At 35.8% G+C, this 24,426-nt stretch overlaps 1 protein-coding gene and 1 pseudogene across 1 annotated transcript; one reads left to right on the plus strand and one right to left on the minus strand.

Moving 5' to 3' along the window:
* The first annotated feature begins 12,747 nt into the window (after window positions 1-12,747).
* On the plus strand, window positions 12,748-13,234 carry LOC114086774 (large ribosomal subunit protein uL23). Its single transcript, XM_027928206.2, has one exon. The coding sequence runs from the start codon at window positions 12,759-12,761 to the stop codon at window positions 13,227-13,229; it is 471 nt and encodes a 156-aa protein (XP_027784007.2). The 5' UTR covers window positions 12,748-12,758; the 3' UTR covers window positions 13,230-13,234.
* A 6,191-nt stretch (window positions 13,235-19,425) lies between these two features.
* Window positions 19,426-20,011, minus strand: LOC114086896 (succinate--CoA ligase [ADP/GDP-forming] subunit alpha, mitochondrial pseudogene; annotated as a pseudogene).
* Window positions 20,012-24,426: the final 4,415 nt, after the last annotated feature.

A 24,426-nucleotide genomic window follows, 5' to 3' on the forward strand; every position in this document is an offset into this window, starting at 1 on the left:
CTATTCATCTACCTTGGAATGTTCAAGATGAATTTCTTTAGATTATAATGACATGCTTGTCATGATAGAGTCACACCAAGGAGTCTTAGAGTTAATTTGCAAATTCTTAACATCATTATAGCCAATTTGCTGTTACCTGGCTGGTAATTTAATTATATTAAATTATTATAATGTATGAATTTATATTTTTCATATCTGATGTTAAGGTTTAGATGTGAGGTGTCCCCCCAAAGTTCACTGTATTAGACAATGTGAGAGGGTTCAGAGGGGAAATGATTGGCTTGTGAGAGCCTTAACCCAATCAGTGAATTAATCCCATGATGGGATTAACTGATTGGTAACTGGAGGCAGGTAGTGTGTGGCTGGAGGAGGTAGGTCCCTGGGGGGCGTGGCTTTGGGGAATATATTTGTATCTGGCAAGTGGAGATCTCTCTCCCTCTCTCTCTGCTTCCTGATCATCATGTGAGCTACTTCCCTGTGCACCACTCTTCTGCTGTGATGTTCAGCCTCACCTGGAGCCCTGAGGCATGGAGCCAGCCTTCTATGTTCTGAGATCTCTGAAACCATGAACCCTCAAATAAACTTTCCTCCTCTACATTTATTCTGGTTGGTTCTTTTAGTCACAGCGGTGAAAAAACTGACTAAAACATTTTATTATTCCCTTTTATTTTCCTCCAACATTAAGCATTACATATATTTTAATCAATAGCATAATATTTCAATTAGGTATATTTCATTTTTAATAGTCTTCAGATCTAAATTTACAACTTTCAGGAATTTGAATGTTTTATAGTCTACAGTTGCAGTAAACATTATTCATCTTGTCAATAAAATAATTTTATGTTATTGTTCTGAATCTGTGAGCTTTGGTAAACTCCTTCTTACAACTACTTAAAGGAGGAGCTTCTGAGAGAAGTTAATGAGTGTATTTACTTATTTCTCTGATTGTGATTTTCTCCCATCAATCTAGTTTGTGACCTAGTAAGGACTATGACTGGCTTTCATTACAAAAATATGTACAATTGTTAAAAACAAAATAAACAAAAAGCACCAAAACAAACAAACAAATAAATAAAAAGCCACCACCCCTAAAAAAAAAAAAAAAAAACAGCTAGAAATTGGAGCCATAGAATGAAAAACTATATATATGTATATGTAAATTATATACTAAATACTCAGTTGCTGGTCTCTACATGCAATGGAGAATGTTTTGTAAATATGGTTGCAATAGTTGGAAGGGGCTATTGCTGTCATCTTTCTATGAATAATTAAGAGATCAGAAATATGATAAATTTTGGAAAATAATCAAAGACCCCAGACCAAAACACAATTCATATTTTCCTGACTGGATAAAGGAGAACAGAAATAACATAACATTTTTTAAATTGTGACCTTGGAAGCATGTAGATTTTACTGCCTATTAATGGATAATGTTCATATGTTTATTCTAAAAAATTTTTTGAATATTTAACTCATAGTTATTGTCTTTACTGAAGAAGCTAGTTGATACAAATCAAGCTCCCCTTAAAAATTCTTAGTATAAATGTCAGATAAATATTACTACTAAAACTGACATAAAATGAAAACTTTCTATTGGTAAAAAGAAAATGTGTATATTTTATTTGTTATGATAGTACTTACCTGAGAGCTTAAAAATGAAACAGTATATATGTAAGTAAAATTATAATAGTTTGTAAATGTCAAGAGACATTGTTCTGCATTTTTACAAACAATTTCAATATGTTTCTTAGTAAACTGTGAAATGATATGCTTCCCAACAGCCTCTTGTGAGAAGGTACAAATGCATCGAGGATTTTCACTTGTATTGACAGCGAGTGAGTATGCTGTAGAAACTTCCTTGTTGACAGCTCAGTAATGACTTGGAGCTAATTTTATTGTTTCTATTCAGAAAGAAATGAAATGAAAAAGATCTTTGTGAAACCCTTCATCTTTGAGATTCAAAGAGGGAATTATAATAAGTAGGAGCAGGTTTTATCTACAATCATCATAGTAATTATACCAATGGAACAAAATGCAGAGTGTGAGATATCATCCCCTTCATCCTGCCAGGTTTCACAGCTGCTGGCCCATCAGATCCACCCAGTGTGAAAATAACTCAGAAAAAAAGAAATAACGATGGAACTAAAAGCCAAGTGCTTACTAAATCACTATTCAGAAGTATGCATCCATCACCTAGTAAAGTCATTCCTTTAGAGAGCCAACATTAACCACATGGGTCGTGAGAAAATGGTACCACAATGGCAGTGATGCAAACATTTGATTATTTCATTCAGCAACTCTTTGACCAATGTTACTTTTTCAGGCATTTTTCTTGGTGTTGGATTATATAATGGTGAACCAAATGGCTCAGGTCCTGTCATTCATAGAGCATAGAGTCTTTTTGGGGGAGAAATCTATAGTAAATAGCAATGATTGTATTCTAAGAAGAGGAGTGTTAAAGAAGCACCTAGTCTAGATTTGTACATCACAAAGGTGCTCTGAAAGAAGTGCATTGCAGATTAGTATCACATGCAGCCGTCACTATCATCAGAAGAGTTTATTTTATATTGGCTGGACAGAGGCAATAGGAGTTCACTCCTCTGGACATGAAGAAAGAAGCATGGAGGTAATTAAAAACCTGCACTAAAAATTATCCTATGAATAAAAATTCTCAAACTCATGAAAAAATATGATGCTATGGAAAATACCTAAAATGAAAATGAACAAAAACCAAAATCAGAACATAAACTTATATTCTGACTAATTAATTGTAGAGCATCTGAGAAAGACTTTGAAATGGTTGTTTAAAAAATGGAAAGTGTGAGACAAAACCAGAGGGGAATAAAATAATATACTGGTCAATGTGAAAATAAATACAATCAAATACCTCAGAAATAAAAATGTAATCGATGAAACAAAAAAATGCAATATATTGGGCAGACTCTAGAATAGACATAGTCAAAAGAAAATAATAAACTTGAAGAGAGTACGGAAGTGCTCATCCATCATTCAACATAAAGAAACTATATGGAAAAGATAGTTAAAAAGCATGAAAGATTGAGATGCTCTAATATTCACTGTATACGAGTGACCAAGGGAGGGGGGAGGATGAAAGACATATTAGAGGATAAGCATGTGAAAGATAATTGTTAATAAAATTTCTCAAATTTAAGATTTTTACCCATAGATTAGAAGTCTACTTAGAATATGAAACTACGTAAATAAAAATAAATTCTCTTTTGGAAATGTTATAGTGGAACTAAGTCATTAAGAATAAAGAGAACTCTTAAGTTACCAGAAAATGCACAACTTAGCTATAAATTGACAATTAGACCAACTGCTGTCTTTTCCTCTGAGATAGTTTATGCCAGAGAGATTGCAGTAGTATCTGACACATCCTGAGGGAAGATATAAGTAAACTTAGAATTGTCTACACAAAAAAAATCATGCAAGAATACGGGGAAGGTAAAGAGAATTTGAGACTTCTAGCAAGTATGAGAAATTTGTCATTCATAGTCACTAATTTTTTTTCTTTGATGAGAAAGTGAGTGTAGAGGGAAAATATGTCAAATGGGAAACAATAGGGAACACAGAAATTAATGGACTATATTGGCAAATTTAACTCGATTACAAGAAATGTCTTCTTTGTTTACAAGAGTTACTGGTAAGGTGCTATAAAAATAATAACACATGGAGCTGTTCAAGGATTCAAAGTGTGTTGTACTCATTGTTTTAATCATAAACAGAGTGGAAGTACTAAATAATCCTAGATTTTGTGAGAACATTTTGTGGTTAAGTTTCAGTCTTAATATGCAAAAGTGAATCATCAAAATAATAGCAATATAATCTACAGTTTAAAAATTAACAGTAGGGAAAAAATCAAAGGCATAAAAATAAGCAATTGAATAGGAATTGGGATAGTGAAGAAAGGACCATGAAACAAAGAAAGAAAGCACAAAATCACACAGTGGAAGTAAGTCCAAACAACCAGTAACACCATCATCACAATAAATATAACATTGATTAAATTCACCTGTTAAAAGATGTATTATCAAGTTAATTATAAAACTCGGTCAGACCAAAGGCTGAATGTTCTCTCTGCTATGCAGATGCTGACTCACAATGGGGGAGGGGAGGGAGGAATGGAGGTTCACCAATGGGGGGTAGAAGGCTGAGGAGATGAGAATTGGAAAGACAGTAGAATGAATAGGGCATAACTTTCCTGTGTTCATATATGAATACACAATCTGTGTAACGCCACATCATGTACAACCATGAGAATGGGAGGTTATATTCCATGTATGTATGATATGTAGAAATACATTCTACTCTCATGTATAACAAAAGCACAACCCCCCAAAACCCAAAAAACAACTCAGTCAGCTTTACTCTGGATCTAAAAAAATTCCAAACCAAAAAGACACTGAAAGTTTGATATCATAGGGATGCCAAAAGATCTATTGTATAAATACCAATTAAAGAACGTTAGGGTCCCTAAATGAAACAAAATTTCAAGTAATAAAGGTATACAGAAATACACTTGTAAAATATTTTACAAAGAAATAATTTACCAAGTTGTCACAATGATCAGCAAATGTGTATGTAACAAAGTGCCCTCCAATATATAAAATAAGAACAAAAAGGAATAACCAACAAATCCTCAATTATAACAAAACTGATAGATTGAGAATATAAAAACAAGTAAGATCAAGAGCTAAGAAGCACTGAGAGAAAAAATTCTGTTTGCTGTCATCTCTGTATGTGAAATCTATTCAGATCTCTATATCATCTTCAATAATAGAGATTGTTTTTCTAATCTTTTGAACATAAGTCAGTAAAAACACAAGTTGAAAAGTTGCCAGGTATTTACAGTTTTTCTAGCTGTAATTTTTTTTTTAACTTTTGTTTATCATGGAAGGTTTTTTATTTCATCATCAAATCTAAAGCTTAATTTTGCTGGAAATATCAAAGTGTATTTTCAAGTAACTTGTGGGTTAAATAAGAAACCAGAAGAGCTGTATTAAAATAAAAGTACTGTATATCAGGAGTGGAGCAAGATGGTAGCTGAGTAAGATCCAATAGCGCCAGCTCCCCATAGGCACCAGTTTGAACAGCTATTCATACATCAAACTACCTTCACAAGAGTTAAGGAAGCCTGTTGAGAGACCACGAAGCCAGGTGAGAGACCACTGAGCCGGCTTTAGTGAAGTGAAAGGACAAAACACATTGAAGAAGGCAGGAAGAAGAGTGTTGTCCTATAACCACTTCCCCCAACTTCAAGCAGCACAGAGAAAGACATCTCCTGCTTGTGGGAGGGAGAGGGAGAATTAGGTGTATTTCCTAGATTTGAAGCCTGGACCAGGCCTGCCATGGTAAAACTAGATGCTTGAAAGACTCAAACAATCCCTACTCTAAACCGATACTTGTGGACAGACCCACTGGAACTGCAGGAGCTGGATAGTTGACTACCTCCAGCACTCACTTCCAACCTTGGGGAGCAGAGAGGAGGCAAGGCTCCACTTTCTGGGGTCCAGGACATGGAAGCTATCATAGGACTTTGTTTTGGAGCTCAGTGAGACCGAATACCAGGCAGAAGCCAAAGTCTCCATACCCACATCAGGGCTCATGGATGGAGCCTTAAGGCTGATATCGCCGGTTAATGGGGAAGGGTCCTGCTTCTTCCCATGTTTAAGTATAACATCAGAGAAGCATGCCGAGGCAAGTATAAAGCAGGGTTTATTTAAAAAGGGGTAACACAGACTTCTCCTTGGATGGAGAATGGGGCCATAGCTGGTATCCCAAGAAGTGAGAGAGTTCTGCCTTTTATTATATGTCCTAGGCTTCCTTTATTCTCCTGCTCCCTTCCCTCTTATCTCTCTCCTTCCTGCTTAAATGACTAGGCCCAGGAGATGCTCCTGTGTCATGGCCAAAAGATGAGAAGCAGAAGGGCTATAGGGGCCAAGGTGGAGTGATCTGGGCAGAAGCGGGGGGCAGGGATCATTAACATCTTTTATAACTCCCTATAGGGAGGGACAATCCCTGGGACAGGTTCCTTTAGCAAAAGGTTAGAGCAGGGGCAGGTTGTCTTTTTTTAAAATTTATTTTTTATTTTAATTTATTATATATGACAGTAGAATACATTAAAATTCACATTACACATATAGAACATAATTTTTCATATCTCTGGTTGTCTAAGTCTAAGTTATTGATTGTATTATTGGATTCTAGAGTTTCTTTGTTCAGTGTTTGTTTGGCAGATCTATCCAGTGGTGAAAGAGGTGTGTTCAAGTCACCCAGAATTATTGTGTTGTGGTCAATTTGAAATAAAAAAGAGTTCATTTGATAAACATAGATACTCTATTGTTTGGGGCATATATATTTATAATAGTTATGTCTTGATGGTGTATGGTTCCCTTGAGCAGTATGAAATGTCCTCCTTTTTCTCTTTTGATTAAGGTTAGCTTAAAGTCTACTTTATTTGATATGAGGATGGAAACCCCTGCTTGCTTCCACAGTCCATGTGAGTGGTATGATTTTTCTCAACCTTTTACTTTCAATCTGTGTATGTCTTTTCCTAGAAGATGAGTTTCTTGGAGGCAGCATATTGTTGTTTTTTTTTTTTTTTTTTTTGATCCAATCAGTTAGCCTATGTCTTTTGATTGGTGAGTTTAGGCTATTAACATTTAGAGTATTATTGAGACATGATTTGTATTCCCAGCCATTTTTGTTTATTTTTGTTACTTATCTTGACTTGGTTTTTCCTTTGCTTAGCTTTTCCTTTAGTGTAATACCCACCTCTGCTGATTGTCATTGTTGTTTTTCATTTCCTCTTCATAGAATATTTTGCCAAGGATGTTTTGTAGTGCAGGTTTTCTAGCTGTAAATTCTTTTAACTTTTGTTTATCATGGAAGGTTTTTATTTTGTCATCAAATCTAAAGCTTAATATGGATATGATTAATATGGATACGATTCTTGGTTGGCATCCATTTTCTTTTAGAGCTTGATATATGTTGTTCCGGGGTCTTCTACCTGTCAGGGTCTGGGTTGAAAATCTGCACATATTCTAATTGGTTTCCCTGTATATATAATCTGATTCCTTCCTCTCGTGGTTTTTAATATTCTCTCTTTATTCTGTATGTTAGGCATTTTCATTATAATGTGCCTTGGTGTGGATCAGTTGTGATTTTGTAAATTTGGTGCTCTGTAAGTCTCTTGAATTTGGTTTTCCAATTCATTATTCATGTTTGGAAAATTTCACTGTGTGGTCTACATTCTTTTCAAGATTATATATTTTGTCTTCATTGTCTGAGGTCCTGTCTTGAAAGAGGTCTACTCTGTTGGTGATTCTTTACAATTGAGCTTTTAATTTGGTTTGTTTCCTTCAGTTCAAAGATTTCTGTTTGGTTTTTCTTTAGAACCTCTATCTCCCTATTGAAATGATCTTTTGCTTCTTGTATTTGCTTATGAAGCTCTTTGTTAAAATGATCTTTTGCTGCCTGTATTCGCTCTCTTATATCATCCTTTAATTAACAGAACATTTTAATTATGTACAGCCTGAACTCTGTCGTTTCATCTTCTCTGTCATTTCATCTTCTGTGCTGGCCATGGATTCTAATATTGTGACATCTTGATTTGTTTGGGGCACTTTCTTCCCTTGTCTTTTCATGTTGCTCGTGTGTCTTCCTTTCTAGCTCTGTGGATCCGAGCATTATTGTTTTTACCCTGTAGGCTTATTGTGCACCTGTAGGGTTCCAAAACCTTCCCTTCGAGGGGAAGGACAATGTTAACAGATCCCAATATAAACAAAATACCACCTAAAAACAAATAGTTGTCATTAAGACATTGACAGTTTTGTCGCAAGGTACAGAAATGGTGAATTTAATTATTATGTACAAAATAATCAGTAGGTTTGTAAAAGGGTTTAAAGTTTCTGATGGTGGACAAAGAACCAGGGGTGAGGTGTGGAAAGATATGCTGAGGAAGTATGAGATGAGGCTAGAGAGTTATTATATCTTAGGAAGTGTGAAAGAGAAATCTAAAGAAGGTTAGTGGGAGTAGAATAGAGAGGTAGTAATTTTGGGTAGACAAGTAAGAGGGAAGACATAAGTACATAATACAAACACACATATATATTAAGAAAAATTTAAAAATGGTAAAAATTGGAGAGGGAAAAGAAGAAGAAGAAGAAGAAGAAGAAGAAGAAGAAGAAGAAGAAGAAGACGACGACGATGACAATGACGACGACAGGCAGAGGAGGAGGAGGAGGAGGAGGAGAATATACAACACAACTGTAATATTTAGTTGTATCAGCCCTCGTTATCCTAATTCATGCAAAGTACATGGTTTCACATATGTTGGGGATGTGAGGGTGGGAGAATAGAGAGGGAGAAGGAAGAAAAAAAGGAAAAAACAAGGATTGTTTTGGTTGGAGATCAGTATCTTTCCGGCTTCCTTTCTCATCCAGTAGGTGGGGTTGTCTGTTCTTAGTTGGTATCTCTGCCCTCAGGATGGTAGGGGTTACCAGGGTGTGAGGGTTGGTCTTGGATGCAGGGCACCTGGAAGTGGGGTAGGGCACTGACTGGCCCCATTGGGAGACTGCACCTCAAGGATCTCCTTTTCGGGTCTGTTCCTGTGATATGGGCACTGGGTTTTATCTCCTCTTCTTGCCTGTAGACCTCCAAGTTCCTGCTTTCTAAATTAGTCTCTAAAGTGTATCTCCTTCACCCTCTCCTTTTCTACTTCCTAATCAAGAAAATGTCTTTCTGGGGGTCTTGTGTGTTGCACTCTGATGACTGTGCACATGTTTTGGAGGGCTGGTTTGAATTGGGCAGTCACTCTGCTGAGTTAGCGGCTGTGGGGGATTTGGGGGGGGGATTAGAAAGCTATGGGCACCTGGCTGCCTGGTGTTCCAAGCTGGTAGTTGCCCCGACTAAAGATGGTGCTGGAGGAGACCCAAGATGGAGGCTGCTGCTTTCAGTGATGGGGTGTCGGGTCGGGTTGGGGGAGCCAGACGATGGAGTTTTGCAATGCCTTTAGAGATGAGTTCTGTGGCATGCTGTGTTGCGGCTGTTGGCTTTCTTCAGAGCTTGTGTTGTCCCAGGTTCAGGCAGGCTACCATTAGTAGGAGACTATGGCAGTAGCTGTCAAGAACCAAGATGGAGGCAACTGGGGGAGCCCTGCTTTAGTATTGGGGGTCCACACAGGAGTGGCAGCCAAAGTTTATGCGCATGGGTAGCAGCTGACTGTCCTTCATGGGAGCAGCATCAGAGAATTCTATGCTAGTGCTGATGCCAGTGGTCCAGATAAGGCACCTGGCAGACCTGTGTGGGTAAGTAGCCTGGAGTCCTTTTCTAATACTGAGGCCTGAGGCCCTGCATCCTGTGATTCCTGCATGAAATCAGCTGTGGAGGCCTCCCTCTGGCCTGCCATCTACCGCACCCGCGCACCCCCCCCCCCCCCCCCCCCCCCCGCGGGTTCTCTTGATAAGAGTGGAGAAAGGGCCCTGAAGGCATTAGCATTTCAGTCCCTCAGGGGCAATCTCCAACTTCCCAGACCCAAATTGGCCTCCATTCTTTGATCCAACTCAATTTACCTATTTATACTGGCTGCCTGTCTTTAATTCTGGCTTCAAGACCTGTCCTAGAATAACCGAGAGACATGCATGATTGGGGGATAGCCTCAAGTTTTGACCTGCATCAGTATCAGCCTTGGACTAGGTATTAAGCACCAGTTCATCCCAATAATGTAGGTCTCTGTGGCTGTGAGACTCAGGTGTGACCCAGATTATCATCAGCCTTCATGTTCAAGGACTGCCTTAACCAACCATATCCTAATCTTGGGTGGCATAATATGGAGCAAAGTTTCATTTACTGAGGATAATTAGAGCAGGACTTTGCTTTGGAACTCAGTGCTGGGCAGATCCTAACGGCACTTATCGCCAGGCCTGTGCCCACAGATGGAGTTTCTTGAATAACTCTGGAGACAGGCAGAGACACATGACCCCTAGTCTATCAGACTTCTCTTCCATCCAGCATTACTTGTGGCTGGTTGCAGCAGTCTGGGGCCATGAGTATGCCTCAGCAGTTAGCAGCCCATAGAAAGTGTGGAATCTTGGTCCTGCCCTACTGCTGCACTGATCCTGGTGTGCTATAGGCTTAAGGTGGGATATAGATTTGTAGCATTGGTGGTCACAGGAGTGGCATAAGAGCTTGGAACTTGTCCTGCCCCATTGATTCTGCCCAAAGCTAGGCAGAACTTAATCATAGGTCAATGACTGTGGACAAGGCATCTGGAAGAGCCTTTGGAGAGATGGACTTCCCTTTTTAGGTATTCCCCTGGTTCATCCTGAAAAGCAGTTGTGGATTTGGGACACACCTGGGCTTGGGTTACCATCTAGTACTGGAATAGTGAGAACTTACCAACAGGGTACTTTTTATAAACCTGAACTTAGGATGCTATCTAGTGGGGAAATAGCAGAAGTGACTACAGGCTCAGATAAAATAAGCAGCTTGCTTAGAATTTCTGGAAAGACAGGCACAAAGCCAGATTATGAAGACTAGAGTAAAAATATCTAGTATGTCAATGTCCAGATGATGTTGCATCCCCACAAGCATGAAGAACTTCTCAGGAAATCATCACGTCCCTGAATGGTCAAAATAAGATGCCAGAGACAAATCAAATGATAACCAGTACAGGTGAACTGTTGGAGCAAGAATTAAAAATAGTTGTTTTAAGGAAACTTCAATAAAACACAGAGAAGTAATGTGATAGTCTAATAGGGAAAATTAACAGTGAGATAGAAGCAATTCAACAAAATCAAATAGAAAATCTTGAGATGAAAATATATTAAGCAAAATAAAAAATGTGATAGAAGGCATCAGTACAGAATGTATCAGAAGAATCAGTAAGCTTGAAGCAAGGCTATTTGAAAATATATAGTTGGAGGAGAAAAAGAAAAGAATGAAGAAGAATGCAAAAAAATCTATAGGAACTTTTTGTTTCTTTATTTTTCTTTATGACCATGTTAAGTTGCTATCAGTTCAAAATAGCTTGTTATAATCAAATGATAGTTTTTGTCAACCACAAAGTAACATCTACAACAGACAGAAAAAAAGTAATAAGCAAGGAATCAAAATACACTACTAGAGTAAATTACCCACAAATGAAGAGTAGAAGACAGAGAGACAGAAAGAAATGAACTATAATAAAATTAGAAAACACATCACAAAATGGTGGTAGTAAGAATTTATCTATTCATAATTACTTTAAATGTCAATGGATTTAATTCTCCAATAAAAACATATAGGGTGGCCAAATGATAATAAAGCAAGACTCAACTATATGTTGTTTACTAGAAACTCACTTCACCTTGAGGGACATATACAAACTGCAAGTGAAGAGATGGTATAAGATATTCCATGTAAATAGACCCTTTCTCCCCATAGAGCAGGAGTAGCCATTCTTTAACCAGATAATACAGACTTCAAACTAAAAGCAATTAAAATAGACAAGGACTGAATAGACACTTCGCAGAAGAAGAAATACAATTAGCCAATAAACATATGAGACAATGTTCAACATCTCCAGCAATTAGAGAAATGCAATTTGAAAGTACAATGAGATTTCATCTTAATCCAGTCATAATGGCAATTATCAAGAATACAATTAACAATAAATGTTGGCAAGGATGTGTGGGAAAAGGTAAACTCATACATTGCTGGTGGGACTGCAAATTGGTGCAACCACTCTGGAAAGCAGTATGGAGATTCTTTAAAAAGCTTGGAATGGAACCATCATTTGACCCATCTATCTCACTCCTTGGTCTATACCCTAAAGACTTAAAAACATCATACTACAGTAATGCAGTCACTTCAATGTTTATAGTAGCACAATTCATAATTGCTAAATGTGGAAGTGACCTAGCTGCCCTTTAATAGATGATTGAATAAAGAAACTGTGGTACCTATACACAATGAAATATTGCTCAGCCTTAAAGAAGAATTGAAATTATGTCATTTGCTGGTAAATGGATGGAACTGGAGAATATGCTAAACGAAATGAGCCAATCCCCAAAGACCAAAGGCTGAAAGTTCTTTCTGATATGTGGATGCTAACTCAAAATTAGCAGGGTGGAGGTGGGTGGTGAAGAAGAGAAGTTCATTGCATTAGACAAAGGGGAATGAAGGGAATGAGGTGATGGGAATGGGAAAAGCAGTAGAATAAATTGGATATAACTTTCCTATTTTCATTAATGAGTGCATCAGCAGTGTAACTCCACATCACTTACAACCACAAAAATGGGAAGTTATACTCCAGGTATATATAATATGTTAAAATACACTCTACTGTCATGTATAATTAAAAAGAACAAATAAAAAGTGTAAAAAAATAGATAAGAAAGATCATTATACATTGATGAAGGAATCAAACCAGCAAGAGGAAATAACAATTCTAAATAAATATATAAGCACCCACTATGGAGCATCAAGGTACATAAAGTAAATAATAATAGACCTAAAGGGAGAGATAGATACCAATACGATAATTATAGGGGCCTTTAATGGCCTACTTTCAGCAATGGACAAATCATCCATCTAGAAACTCAAAAAAGAAGCAGCAGAATTAAATAGTACCATAGACCAAATGGACCTGAGAGGCATCTACAAAACATTTCAACCCACAGCTGCAGAATACATATTCTTCTTGTCAGCACATGAATCATTATTCAGAAAGATCATATGCAGCCCTTTTCACCAAGATGGCGCCGAAAGCTAAGAAGGAAGCTCCTGCCCCTCCCAAAGCTGAAGCCAAAGCAAAAGCTTTGAAAGCCAAGAAAGCAGTGTTGAAGGGTGTCCACAGTCATAAAAAGAAGAAGATCCGCACGTCACCTACCTTCCGGAGTCCCAAGACATTGCGGCTCCGGAGGCAGCCCAAATATCCTCGGAAGAGCGCCCCCAGGAGAAACAAGCTTGACCACTATGCCATCATCAAATTCCCTCTGACCACTGAGTCAGCCATGAAGAAGATTGAAGACAACAACACACTTGTGTTTATTGTGGATGTCAAGGCAAACAAACACCAGATCAAACAAGCTGTAAAGAAGCTCTATGACATTGATGTGGCCAAGGTTAACACCCTGATCAGGCCTGATGGAGAGAAAAAGGCATATGTGCGACTGGCTCCTGATTATGATGCTTTGGATGTTGCCAATAAAATTGGGATCATCTAAACAAAGTCCAGCTGTCTAATTCTAAATATACTTTGTTTTTTCCAACATAAAAAAAAAGATCATATGCAATGTTATGAAATGGACTCAACCAAACCAATTTTTAAAAATTGAAATACCAGCTAGTATCTTTTTCAAATCCAATGAAAGAAACCTGACACCAGTAACAAGGAAAACATTGGAAATTATACAAATACATGGAAATTAAACAACTTAACTTTTTTTACAGCTAAAGTTTTTTATTGATGCATTATAATTATACATAATAATGGGTGTATTATGCCATATTTGTACATGCACATAACATAATTTGATAACCCTAAATTTCCAGTACCTTCCCTTTCCCTTCTTTCTTGCCTCCAACTATCCACTTGCTCTACTCTACTTATCTCCCCTGTATTAATTATATACATGCACAATCACACACACACACACACACACATGATTCATTGTAGTATATTTGTTCATGAGATGGGCATAGCATAATTTGCTAGATTTCATTCTCAGGTACTTCCCCATTTCCTTCCCTTTTTCCTCCCTCTCTTTTTCTTAAATTAAAAAAAAATTATTATTGGTTCTTTTTAGTTATACATGCCAGTAGAATCCATTTTGATATAATAATAGAAGCATGGAATAGACCTTCTAATTAGGAACCCATTATTGTGGATGTACATGATGGTGAGATTCACTGCAGTGGATTCATATAGGAACATTGGAAAAATTATGTCAGGTTCATTCCACTGCCTTTCCTTTTCCTATTTTCCCTCCCTTCCCTTCATTCCCCTTTATCTAATCTACTGAATTTCTGTTCTTGTCCTCCCCGCTCTTCACTCCTCCCTCTTGATCCCCTTTCTCTATTCTATTTGTCTTTCTTCTGTTTTTGAAAACAACTTACTCTTGAGTATTAAATAAATCAAGAAGGAAATCAAAACATTTCTTGGAACAAATGAAAATGTGAGATATGGCAAAAGCAGTAATAAGAGAGAAGTTAATAGTAATCAAGATATATGTCAGAAAACCAGAAAGACCTCAAATAAACCACCTATCACAGAAGCTCAAGGAACTAAAAACAAACAAACAAACAAACAAACCCAAAATTAGTAGAAGGAAGGAAATAATAATGGTGAGAGTAGAAATTAATGAGAGACTAAAAAATACAAAAGATCAACAAAATGAAGAGCCAGTTCTTTGAAAAGATAAAGAAAATTCATAAGCCCTTAGCTAGTCTAACTAAGAAAAAGAGAGAAAATATTCAAATAAAATCAGAAATGAAAAGAAAGACAACTAATGTCAAGGAAAGAAAAAGGACCATTAGTGATTTTTATGAACAACTACACATCAACAATTTTGATAACTTAGAGGAATAAAAATTCCTGGACTCACACACAAAACCAAGACTGAATGATGAAGAAATAAAAAGCCTGAAATGACTAACCCCAAGCAACAAGATTAAATCAGTAATAAAATGCTGTTTATCAAAGAAAAGCCCATGACCAGATGGCTTCACTATTGAAAGAATATCAATTCTTCTTAAAGTACTCCAAGAATTGAAGAAGAGGGAATCCTTCCAAATACACAAGACAGCATTATACTGATACCAACACCAGACAAGGACCAAACAGAAATAAAGCGATATGTAGACCAATATCCTTGATGATCATATATGCAAAAATCCTCAAAACAAAAACAAAAAACCCTGAAAAACGATCAAACTGATTCCAATAGCACACTAAAAACATGATCAAGTGGGATTCATCTCAGGGCTGCAAGGACGGTTAAACATGTGCAAATCAATAAATGACACACCATATCCCAGAATGAGGAACAAAAGTCATGATCATCTCAACAGGTGTGGAAAAGGCATTTGATGAAACTGAACATTCCTTCATGACAGACCAAAATTAAGAACACAAGAAGTATGATAAAGAAAATATATATTAAATATGTAACATTAAATTGAATGGGAAAGGTTGAAAAATTTCTAACATCTAGAACAAGACAAAGGTATCCCTTTTCACTGCTCTTATTCACCAGTAATGGAAATCCTAGACAGAGTAATCAGGAAAGAGAAAGAAATAAAGGGCATCCAAATTGAACATAACCTTATATAAAGAAAACCTCAAAGATAGCACCAAAAAACCTATTAGATATAGGTGACTCTATGACCAGTGTGATTCTGCAATCTGTACACTTAGAAAAATGAGAAATTATACCCCAATGATACAAATGTATGAATTGCCAAGATCATTATAATGTCATGTGTAGATAATAAAAAAAACTATTAGAACTAGCGAACAACATCAGTAGAGTTGTATGATACAAAATCAATATGCAAAATCAGTGCCATTACTGTACAACATTGGCGAATTGTCTGAACTAGAAATCAAGAAAGCAAAAACAACAGCAGCAAAAACCAAATATCTAGGAATAAAATTTAATCAAAGAAGTTAAAGATTTCTACAATGAAAACTATCAAACTACAATGATAAGGGCTGGGGTTGGAGCTCAGTGGTTGAGCACTCACCTATCATGTGTGAGACACTGGGTTTGATCCTCAGCACCACATAAAAAATGAATAAAATTAAAGGTATTGTGTCCATCTACAACTAAAAATATGCAATCCCTACCGATATACCAATGACATTCTTCACAGAATTAGAAAAAAAAATCTTAAAATTTATATGAGACCATAAAACTTCCCAAATAGCAAAAGCCATCTTGAACAAAAAGAACAAAGCAGGAGTCATTATACTACCTGACTTAAAAATATGCTACAAAGCTATAGCATTCAAAACAACTTGGTAGCCCGGTGTTGTGGCACACATCTGTAATCTCAGAGGCTCAGGAGGCTGAGGCAGGAGGATTGTGAGCTCAAAGCCAGCCTCAGCAAAAGCGACATGCTAAGCAACCCAGTGAGATCCTGTCTCTAAATAAAATGCAAAATAGGGCTGTGGATGTGGCTCAGTGGTGGAGTGCCTCTGATTTTAATCCCTGGTACCAATCCAAACCAAACAAAAACCAGAAAACCAAAACCAAACCAAACTAAACCAAAACAAAACAAAACCAAAAACAAATAAACAACAACAACAACCAAAACCAAAAAACCCAACAACTTGCTGTTAATGTGAAAACAGACATAACAATGGTAACAGAATAGAGAGGCTAAAAGTAAACCCACACATCTATAGCTAACTGATTTTTAAGAAAGGTGCGAAGAATATGCACTGGAGAAAGGACAGACTTTTCAATAAATGGTGCCAGGACAATTTGGTATCCACATACAGAAAAATCAAACTATACCCTTATCTCGTTCCAGTTATAAAAATCAACTCAAATGGAATAAAGATTTAAAGGTGGAACATGAAGCTATGAAACTACTTGAAGAACACATGGGAGAAATGCTTCAGGATTTGGGGCAAGGATTTTTTTTTTTTTTTTAGACGAGACTCTGAACCACAAGAAACAAAAGCAAATGTCAACAAATGGGATTGCATCAAACTAAGAAGCTTCTACACACAACAAAGGAAACAATCAACAGAATGCAGAGAAAACCTAAAAAATAGGAAAATTTTTTTTGCAAATTATACATCCGACAGGAAGGAGGTTGATATCCAGAATATGTAAGATACTCCCAAAACTCAATAGTAAAAAAAACCAAATCACTCTATTAACAATGGACAATAGATCTAAATCGATATTTTTTTCAAAAGAAGATAAATGTGACCAACATATATATGAAATTGCTCAACATCATTCATGAAAGAAATGCAAATCAAAACCACAATGCGATATCCTATCAACTTACCATAGTAAGAATTGTTATTATAAAAAAGACAAAAGAAAATAAGAGCTTGTGAGGATGCAGAGAAAGGGAATAATGGCACAGTGGTGGGAGTGTAAATTAGTACAGCCATTATGGAAAACAGTATGGAGGGTCCTCAGCATTTTAAAAATAGAACTACCACATGATCCAGAAAATTCACTTTTGGATATATAGTCAAAAGACGTGAAATCAGTGTGTCAGAGATACCTATATCCTCATGTCTATTGCATCTCTATACAGTATACCCAAGAAATGAAGAGAATTTAAGTGTACATCAACTGATGAATGGATGAAGACATTGTGGTACATAATGGGACATTGTAAGAGTGAAATTCTGCCATTTGCAACAATGTGGAGAGAAGTGTCTCATTATGTTAAGTGTAATAAACCAGAAACAGAAAGATAAATACCACACAGTCTCACTCATAGAAGTTGAGAGTAGAATGGTGGTTACTAGAGGCTGGAGAGAATATGTTGGAGGGTAGTAAGTAGTTCTGGTGTGCTATTGCAGGGTGACAATAGATAACAATTAAGTTCTGTTTATTTCAAAAAGTTAAAAGAAAGCAGTTTGAAAGTTTTCTATAAAGAAATGGTAACTGTTTAACCAATTTTAAACATTATACAATACATACATTTATTAAAATATATAATATCCCATTAATACATATATTTTTAAAAATATTTTAATGTATCAATTAAAAATAAAAAATATCAAAATTTATGAGAGGCATCTAATGAAGTATTTGAAGAAAATTTATTAAAAATGAGAAATTTAGAAAAAAATGATTCATGTTCCATCCTGGAAATTAGAAGAATGTAAATAAAATAAATGAACATAAAAACTATAACATGAAATAATAAAGATGAGAGAAAAAAATTAAAGAAATTATAAACCCCCCAAAGCACAAATCAACATAATACAAAACTTATAATTTGAAAGAGCTAATTCAATAGACAAACTTTTAGCAACACTGATTGAGAAAGTACAAAAAAGTTCTAAATAAACATTTGAAGTTTTTCTGAGTGAGAATATAAAAGAAAATATAGATCATACATGGTTATATAAAAGAGAGGTTAAAGGGCTGGGTCTGGGGCTCAACGGTAGAGTGTTCACCTCGCATGTGTTAGGCCCTGGGTTTGATCCTCAGTACCACATAAATAAAAAATAAAGGTACTGTGTTCACCTACAACTAAAAAATATATATTAAAAAAAAGAGAGGTTAAATATAAATAAAATTAAAAAAATCACTAAATTGTTTAAAAACCATGAATGAATACCACGAACAACTTATAAAAATGAAAATTAAAAAATGATTTTTGTGAGAAAAAAATATTACCAAAATTGACCCCAAAATAAAATGAATAACTACTAAAAAATGTAATTAATAATTCAGTTTCCTTTCTCTCAAAGATATAAAGTTCAGATGGTCTTCCAGATTAATTTGATCTGATATTTAAAGAACAGAAATTCTTGTTTTACATATATTCATCAGGAACAAGAAGAATAAAATTTACCTAATTAATTTTTTTTTAAATCAAGTGGTAGACTTATTGGCTATTTCTATTATATTATAGGTAAAATATGTCAATTTAGGACATTCCAAACCTCGTTTTGGCTTCCTGTTATAATGAAAAACCAGTGTCAGGCACATAGGCAGAGAATCATGGACAAGAGAAGTAAGTTGATGCTGGTTCACATGTCTATCATGAGCCATTCTGCAGTTACTGGGACTGTTTCATTTGTTTTTTCTTCATAGGATAGCGTCTTTCTCTTTCCAAATTCTTGTAGATGTTGGTTCCTAGGTGTGCAGGAGATACACTGTTTACAACTTTGGCACTCTGAAGGGCAAGAGGTCTTCCCTTTAGCTCTGTTTTTTTTTTCCTCCAGCAATGATTTTCCCTGTGTAACCCTTTTTCCTGTCTGTAGGAACAGTTAAACCAGCAATGAGGGACACTACAGGCTTGGCATTTGGACCTGAATTGTGTTGCTTCAAAATTCTGCAGCATTTTTTCCCCCTGCATAACAACCAATTTCATCAATCAATAGGATCTCTTCTGTTGGTTGAATCATTCAGAAAGATTTCAAGGCAGTCAATAAAATTTGTTCCATTAAAATAAATCCCAGTGTCTTGTGAGGCTGAGGCAGGAGGCGCTCACAAGTTCAAAGTTAGCTTCAACAACTCAGCAAGGCCCTAAGCAACTAAGTTAGATCCTGTCTCAAAATTAAAAGTAAAAAGGGCTGGGGATGTGGCTCAGTGGTTAAGTGCCCCTGAGTTCAATCCCTGGTACAAACAACAACAACAACAACAACAAAAAAAAAAACAAAAAAAACCCCCAACGCCATGTACAAAGTCTGCCCCTTCCCAATTATGGTATCTAGTGAACTGCTTCACAAGTCAGGGCACCAGATCTGGATACAATGCCAATTCTTTTTTCTTGTAAATATGTCCAGGCATGAGGCCAATTTTGCATTCTCCAGGAACAATGGCCTGATTAGCCTTGTCCTTTCCTGAGACAGCAGCTTGTGATTGACTGGTACCCTGTCCTGTTGTGGGAAAACTTCATAATTCACACAACCAAGGGCATTTCTGCCTTAACAGCTTCATCAATGGCAGTAGCAGCAAGAGGAGGAGGGATATAAGTGACAGAAGCTGTCCCTCCTGTCTGTTCTGTCCTTCATAGGATTAATGTCAGATAAGCCCAGATGTGTCTTGCCCTCTTTCCCGGAGTGATTCCGCCAACAAGTTTAGTGCCATATTCCAATGCCTGCTGGGTATAAAAGATGTCCTGTTTACCAGTGAAACCCTGGCAAATAACCTTTTATATTTTTACCAATACAGAGATGTTTCTGGGAAGCTGCCTAGGATCAATGTGGAAATCCATTCTGTTGGAGGAGGAAGGTGCATGACAGGAGGTGAGCCATGGCAAGGCAGCTGCTGCCGGGGACCATGGTAGTGGTGGCAGCTGCCCAACTGATTTTCATAAGCTGAATCTATGATGTGCAAACTGAACAAGGACAACAAAAGAAATACTGATTGTATATGCAGTTCTCTTTTAATCATAGATGCAAAGGACAAAAATGAAAATTAGGAACCTCAGAGGAGACTATGTCCCCTGACCTACACTTCTACACAAGAGCATTCAAACCTTTTAGCCACTCTAACTTCCCTTTTTTAAAAAAAATCCAATTTAGCAGGGAAAATGAAGCTCTTAGCAAAAAAAAAAAAAAATTATGTCATAGAAGGGCATTATACTTATGCAGTTTGTGTGACATTTTAGAAGTTTATCCCAAGAGAAAAATGATGCTGTGAAACCATTGTTCCAAATCATCAAGGGTCCTACTGGATCAGTTAGGATGTCTGAGAAGATGAGAAAGCAGTGGCCAAGTTTTTCTCTACTACTTTCCAAAAAAAGTGTGTCTGACTAAACAAGATTTAGATTCCAATCTGTAGACATTAATGGAACACTTACTGTGACTTTTATCTACCAATGTAAGCAGTTTTTCTTGAAAAATCAAAAATTTGAACAGCCCTTGTTATTATGATCAGTTATGGTAATATTTAGCCTCTCTTAAGAAATATGAGATATCAGTGGAATTGTGGTTTTGTGTGACTGTCTGTCTTCATCCATTCTCTTAGGTGCAAAACTCATTTAGAGAACAAATTCAGTGAGAAAGACTTTCCTCTTGAAATATTGACTGTAATATGTAGATAGATATCTTAAAAAACCTTTACTATCATGGACTGCCCTGGTTCAGGGCAGTTGCCTCATTCATCTTAAGGATTGCTAATTCTTCTGGCTGAGGGTCCTTTCAACCTTTAAGATAATTAACTAATAAGTCCAAGTCCTGGATGGAGGCCAAGTGAAAGACTTGGCTTTTTATTTTCCTTTTTTATTATTAGTCCTTTGGTGGAGGTAGAGAAGGCAGGGAAAGAGATTCTGAGTAATGAGTGGTTACTCTATGCTTATTATTAATTTTTCTTTCCACTCTCTTCTCTCTCTTTCCATTTAATTTGAATTTTTATTTCAACTTTGGATGTAGTATTAGATGGTACCTTCTGTTCTAGTAGATGTTTGTTTATTCATATGAGATGAAAAAACATTTCCATTATTTTTGTTTCCTCTATAAAATTCCAGATGCTTTATGATCAATTGAAAGTTTAGAATTCAGAACATTTTATCCGAAGTAGGAAGATAACTTTCTTTTAAAAACGTTCACTTCCTTTTAAAACATGACTTAAAATAGATGACCATAGCCTTTTAAATTATGTCTTTCCTCCTCACAATGAGCTGGTCTGTTTTGTCATTGATTCTCTTGAAGCTTCACTCTCTTGGAGAGTTTTGTGTCTGCACCTTTTCCTAGGCTTCCTTTAGTTTTCACTCTCTGGTTCTTCTAATTTCCTGATTTAAAAATTCTTAAAATGTACTCCCTGATCCATTTTCCATGTGAATTCTTATGTTACATAGGTACCTTGATAAATATGTGATTCTGATCAGTTTTGTGTGATTGAAATGCTAAACATAATCATTGAGATCCTGATCTGTGCCCAACCCTAGGGTAGGTGTGGAGGACACAAAGATGAACTAAGCCAAGGATCAGTCCCAGGAATTTACCAGTATAATAGAGAAAACACAGAGCTGGGGAGCAGAAAATGGCGCCAGACTCAGGTAGGAGGAAGTTTTGGAGAAAGTTAGAACCAACTTGTTTCTTGAAGAATGAGGAATGCTTAATTTAAGTAGGAGAGAGGAGTTAGGTAGAAAGTATTGCAGGCAGAGGAGACAGCCTGAGCAAAATGGTGAGAGACACTTGAGATTGGAGAGATTTGAGGAATGGCACCAGACTTGGTCTTGCTAGATTCTAAAGGGTGTGAGGCAAAGCTGCAGAACCAGAAGAGGGCCACTGACCTCAATTCTGTATGCATGTAGTGATTCTCAAACTTTGAGGCTTGTTTGTCCTTCTACTACTCACATAACGTTCACAAGCATTCAGCCAGGAATATCATATTGCATTAGAAGGAGAGGGTGTCCTTGATGGAGACATCACTGTGAGAACTATTCTTCCTATATGATTTTATTTTGGGACCTGTCCTTTCTTAAGAATTTATTTATGCTTCTTGGAGGAAAAAAAAAAAAGAATTCTCAAGTAACAACAATATATGTAGATGAGAAAGAGTTTCTGTGTTTAATTCAGGTAGATTACCAGATATCTTTCGTAGTTAAAACCAAATTTAATTCTTGTTTTAAGAAGCTTTATCCAAGGTAATTGATGCAGAAAATCACCACAAAGGATTACTCCCAACATAATTCTAATAAAAAGTTTTGACTTACATACTTAAAATGAGGTTCAAGTATATTTTTGTGAATTGTATTCCTTATTTTTAGGTCTAATTACAATACTTAGGACCTGAAATCAGTTTCTGGGAATTAGGGACACACTAAAATTTGGCACAATTTGTAGCATTTGGTCAAATGGGCTATTTCACTTATACTTTGACATCAGCTTTTAATGCCTATTTCAATATAATTTCTGGTATCTTTGGTGAGTATGTAACTGCATTGTATAACATATTTCAATATGCAAAAATGCCAATAATATTGTTTAATAGCTTAATATTCACTTTCATGAATAACCAAACAAACTAGATGTAACCTGGTCAAAGTATCTTTATGAAATTTGTCACTTGAAATATGAAGTAAAACACAGATCATAAATTGAGAACTATTACAGTTAACTTTACATGAACCATCAATTAATTTCTTATAGCCAAATAAATAGAAAATACATAGATAAATAATCTGAATTTTATAGTGTATGAGAACTAGATTACTTTAGGAAGATCATATCCTTTTTGACCCAAAAGGCATTTAAAAAATTACACAGTAGCATAAGACAAAATTAGGAATTATATCATAATTCTAATAATTGAAGATTCTTTTTTTCCTATATAGATTGAACCCAGGAACTTGTGCATGCTAGGCAAGCATTCTACTACTAAGCCATATACCAGTCAAATACTTGAGGATTCTTATTTTAAAGTATATCTTTAATATTTAATATTTAGTCACTTAATTCCATTAAGGCCCTGAGCCTTTCAAGAAAAGTCCTTATTAGCAATTTTTCATATCTGATAAGGATAAATTAAAGTCAGAATTTGTCACTTTAAATTTCTTAAATTGGAGTAATTCCAGAATATGAACAAAAATAGGTATAATAAGTTACTTTATTCAGATTTAATAAAGAATATAGAGTAGACAAAAAAGAAGAAAGGGTAATAGGATAATGAGGTACTTCAAAAATATCAGCCAACCTTGTTGAAAGTGAGCATTTTTTTTTTCACAAGTTTGCTATAGTAAATGACCTCAGGGCAAAATCATGCAATTGACAGAGCTGAAAAATTATCACTTTTATATTACTTTACACATTGTCATACTTTGGAAGTTGGCTTTTAAAAAATAAAATTATAATAATATAAGTTTTTAAATATAAATTAAATTTGTTTTATATTCTAGGAGTTTACTTTTTGGTGGTGATACATTCAGTTTTGACCAATATTGATTTTAATACTGAGTTGCTTGATTTTTGGCCAAAATATGTATTCGGTATTCTTTATTAGGATTATAATTATTTCTATTTAATAATGTTATACCTATTTGATGTAGGAATGAAGTTTATGGAAGCTCAACTTTCAAATGTTACCTGTCAAAAAAACTAGGTCATAAGTGTGGATTTGCCTATATCTTCACAAAAACCTTTCAAAGGGATTTCATGGACCATGGTACCAGGTCTCAGAGAGATCAGGTGCTTTACTAGAGGACATACTGAAGTAAATAACATGAATGAGATTCACACCCAAATCTATTAGCTTTCAAAGCTTGTGTTCTTCCCTCTACTGCATCCATCCTCTGTCTCTATTGATGTTGATCTCACTGTATTTTAAGTATTGCTAGTATATCTGCATCCTGGTACACACAGAGCAATGACCCTATCTTGTTCACCTGGTTGTACCCAGTATCAAGCACAGTGTTTGGCACATAATAAAATCCTATTAAATTTTGAATAAAGTAATGCATTAGATACATGATATATGTGGGGGAATATCTATTTCTGTATTTTCAATTTATAGATGAGGCTACTGAGACTCAGAAAGACTGCTATCTTCAACTTTACATGGACTATTATTAGTAGAGAAGGATCAGGTATTTTGAATCCAAGTCTATCCTTTACATATACCTTTGATGTTAAAGCCCATTGTAAATTATAAAGCTCATTGTAAATTAGAGAGGCTAATGAATATTTCATATGATCATAGCACTGATTTGATGTAATAAAACAAAATAATAACTTCACTTAGGAAACAATCTTTTAGGACCTTTCTT

The sequence above is a fragment of the Marmota flaviventris genome, chromosome 6 (assembly GCF_047511675.1).
Source record: "Marmota flaviventris isolate mMarFla1 chromosome 6, mMarFla1.hap1, whole genome shotgun sequence".
Classification (NCBI taxonomy): Eukaryota; Metazoa; Chordata; class Mammalia; order Rodentia; family Sciuridae; genus Marmota; species Marmota flaviventris.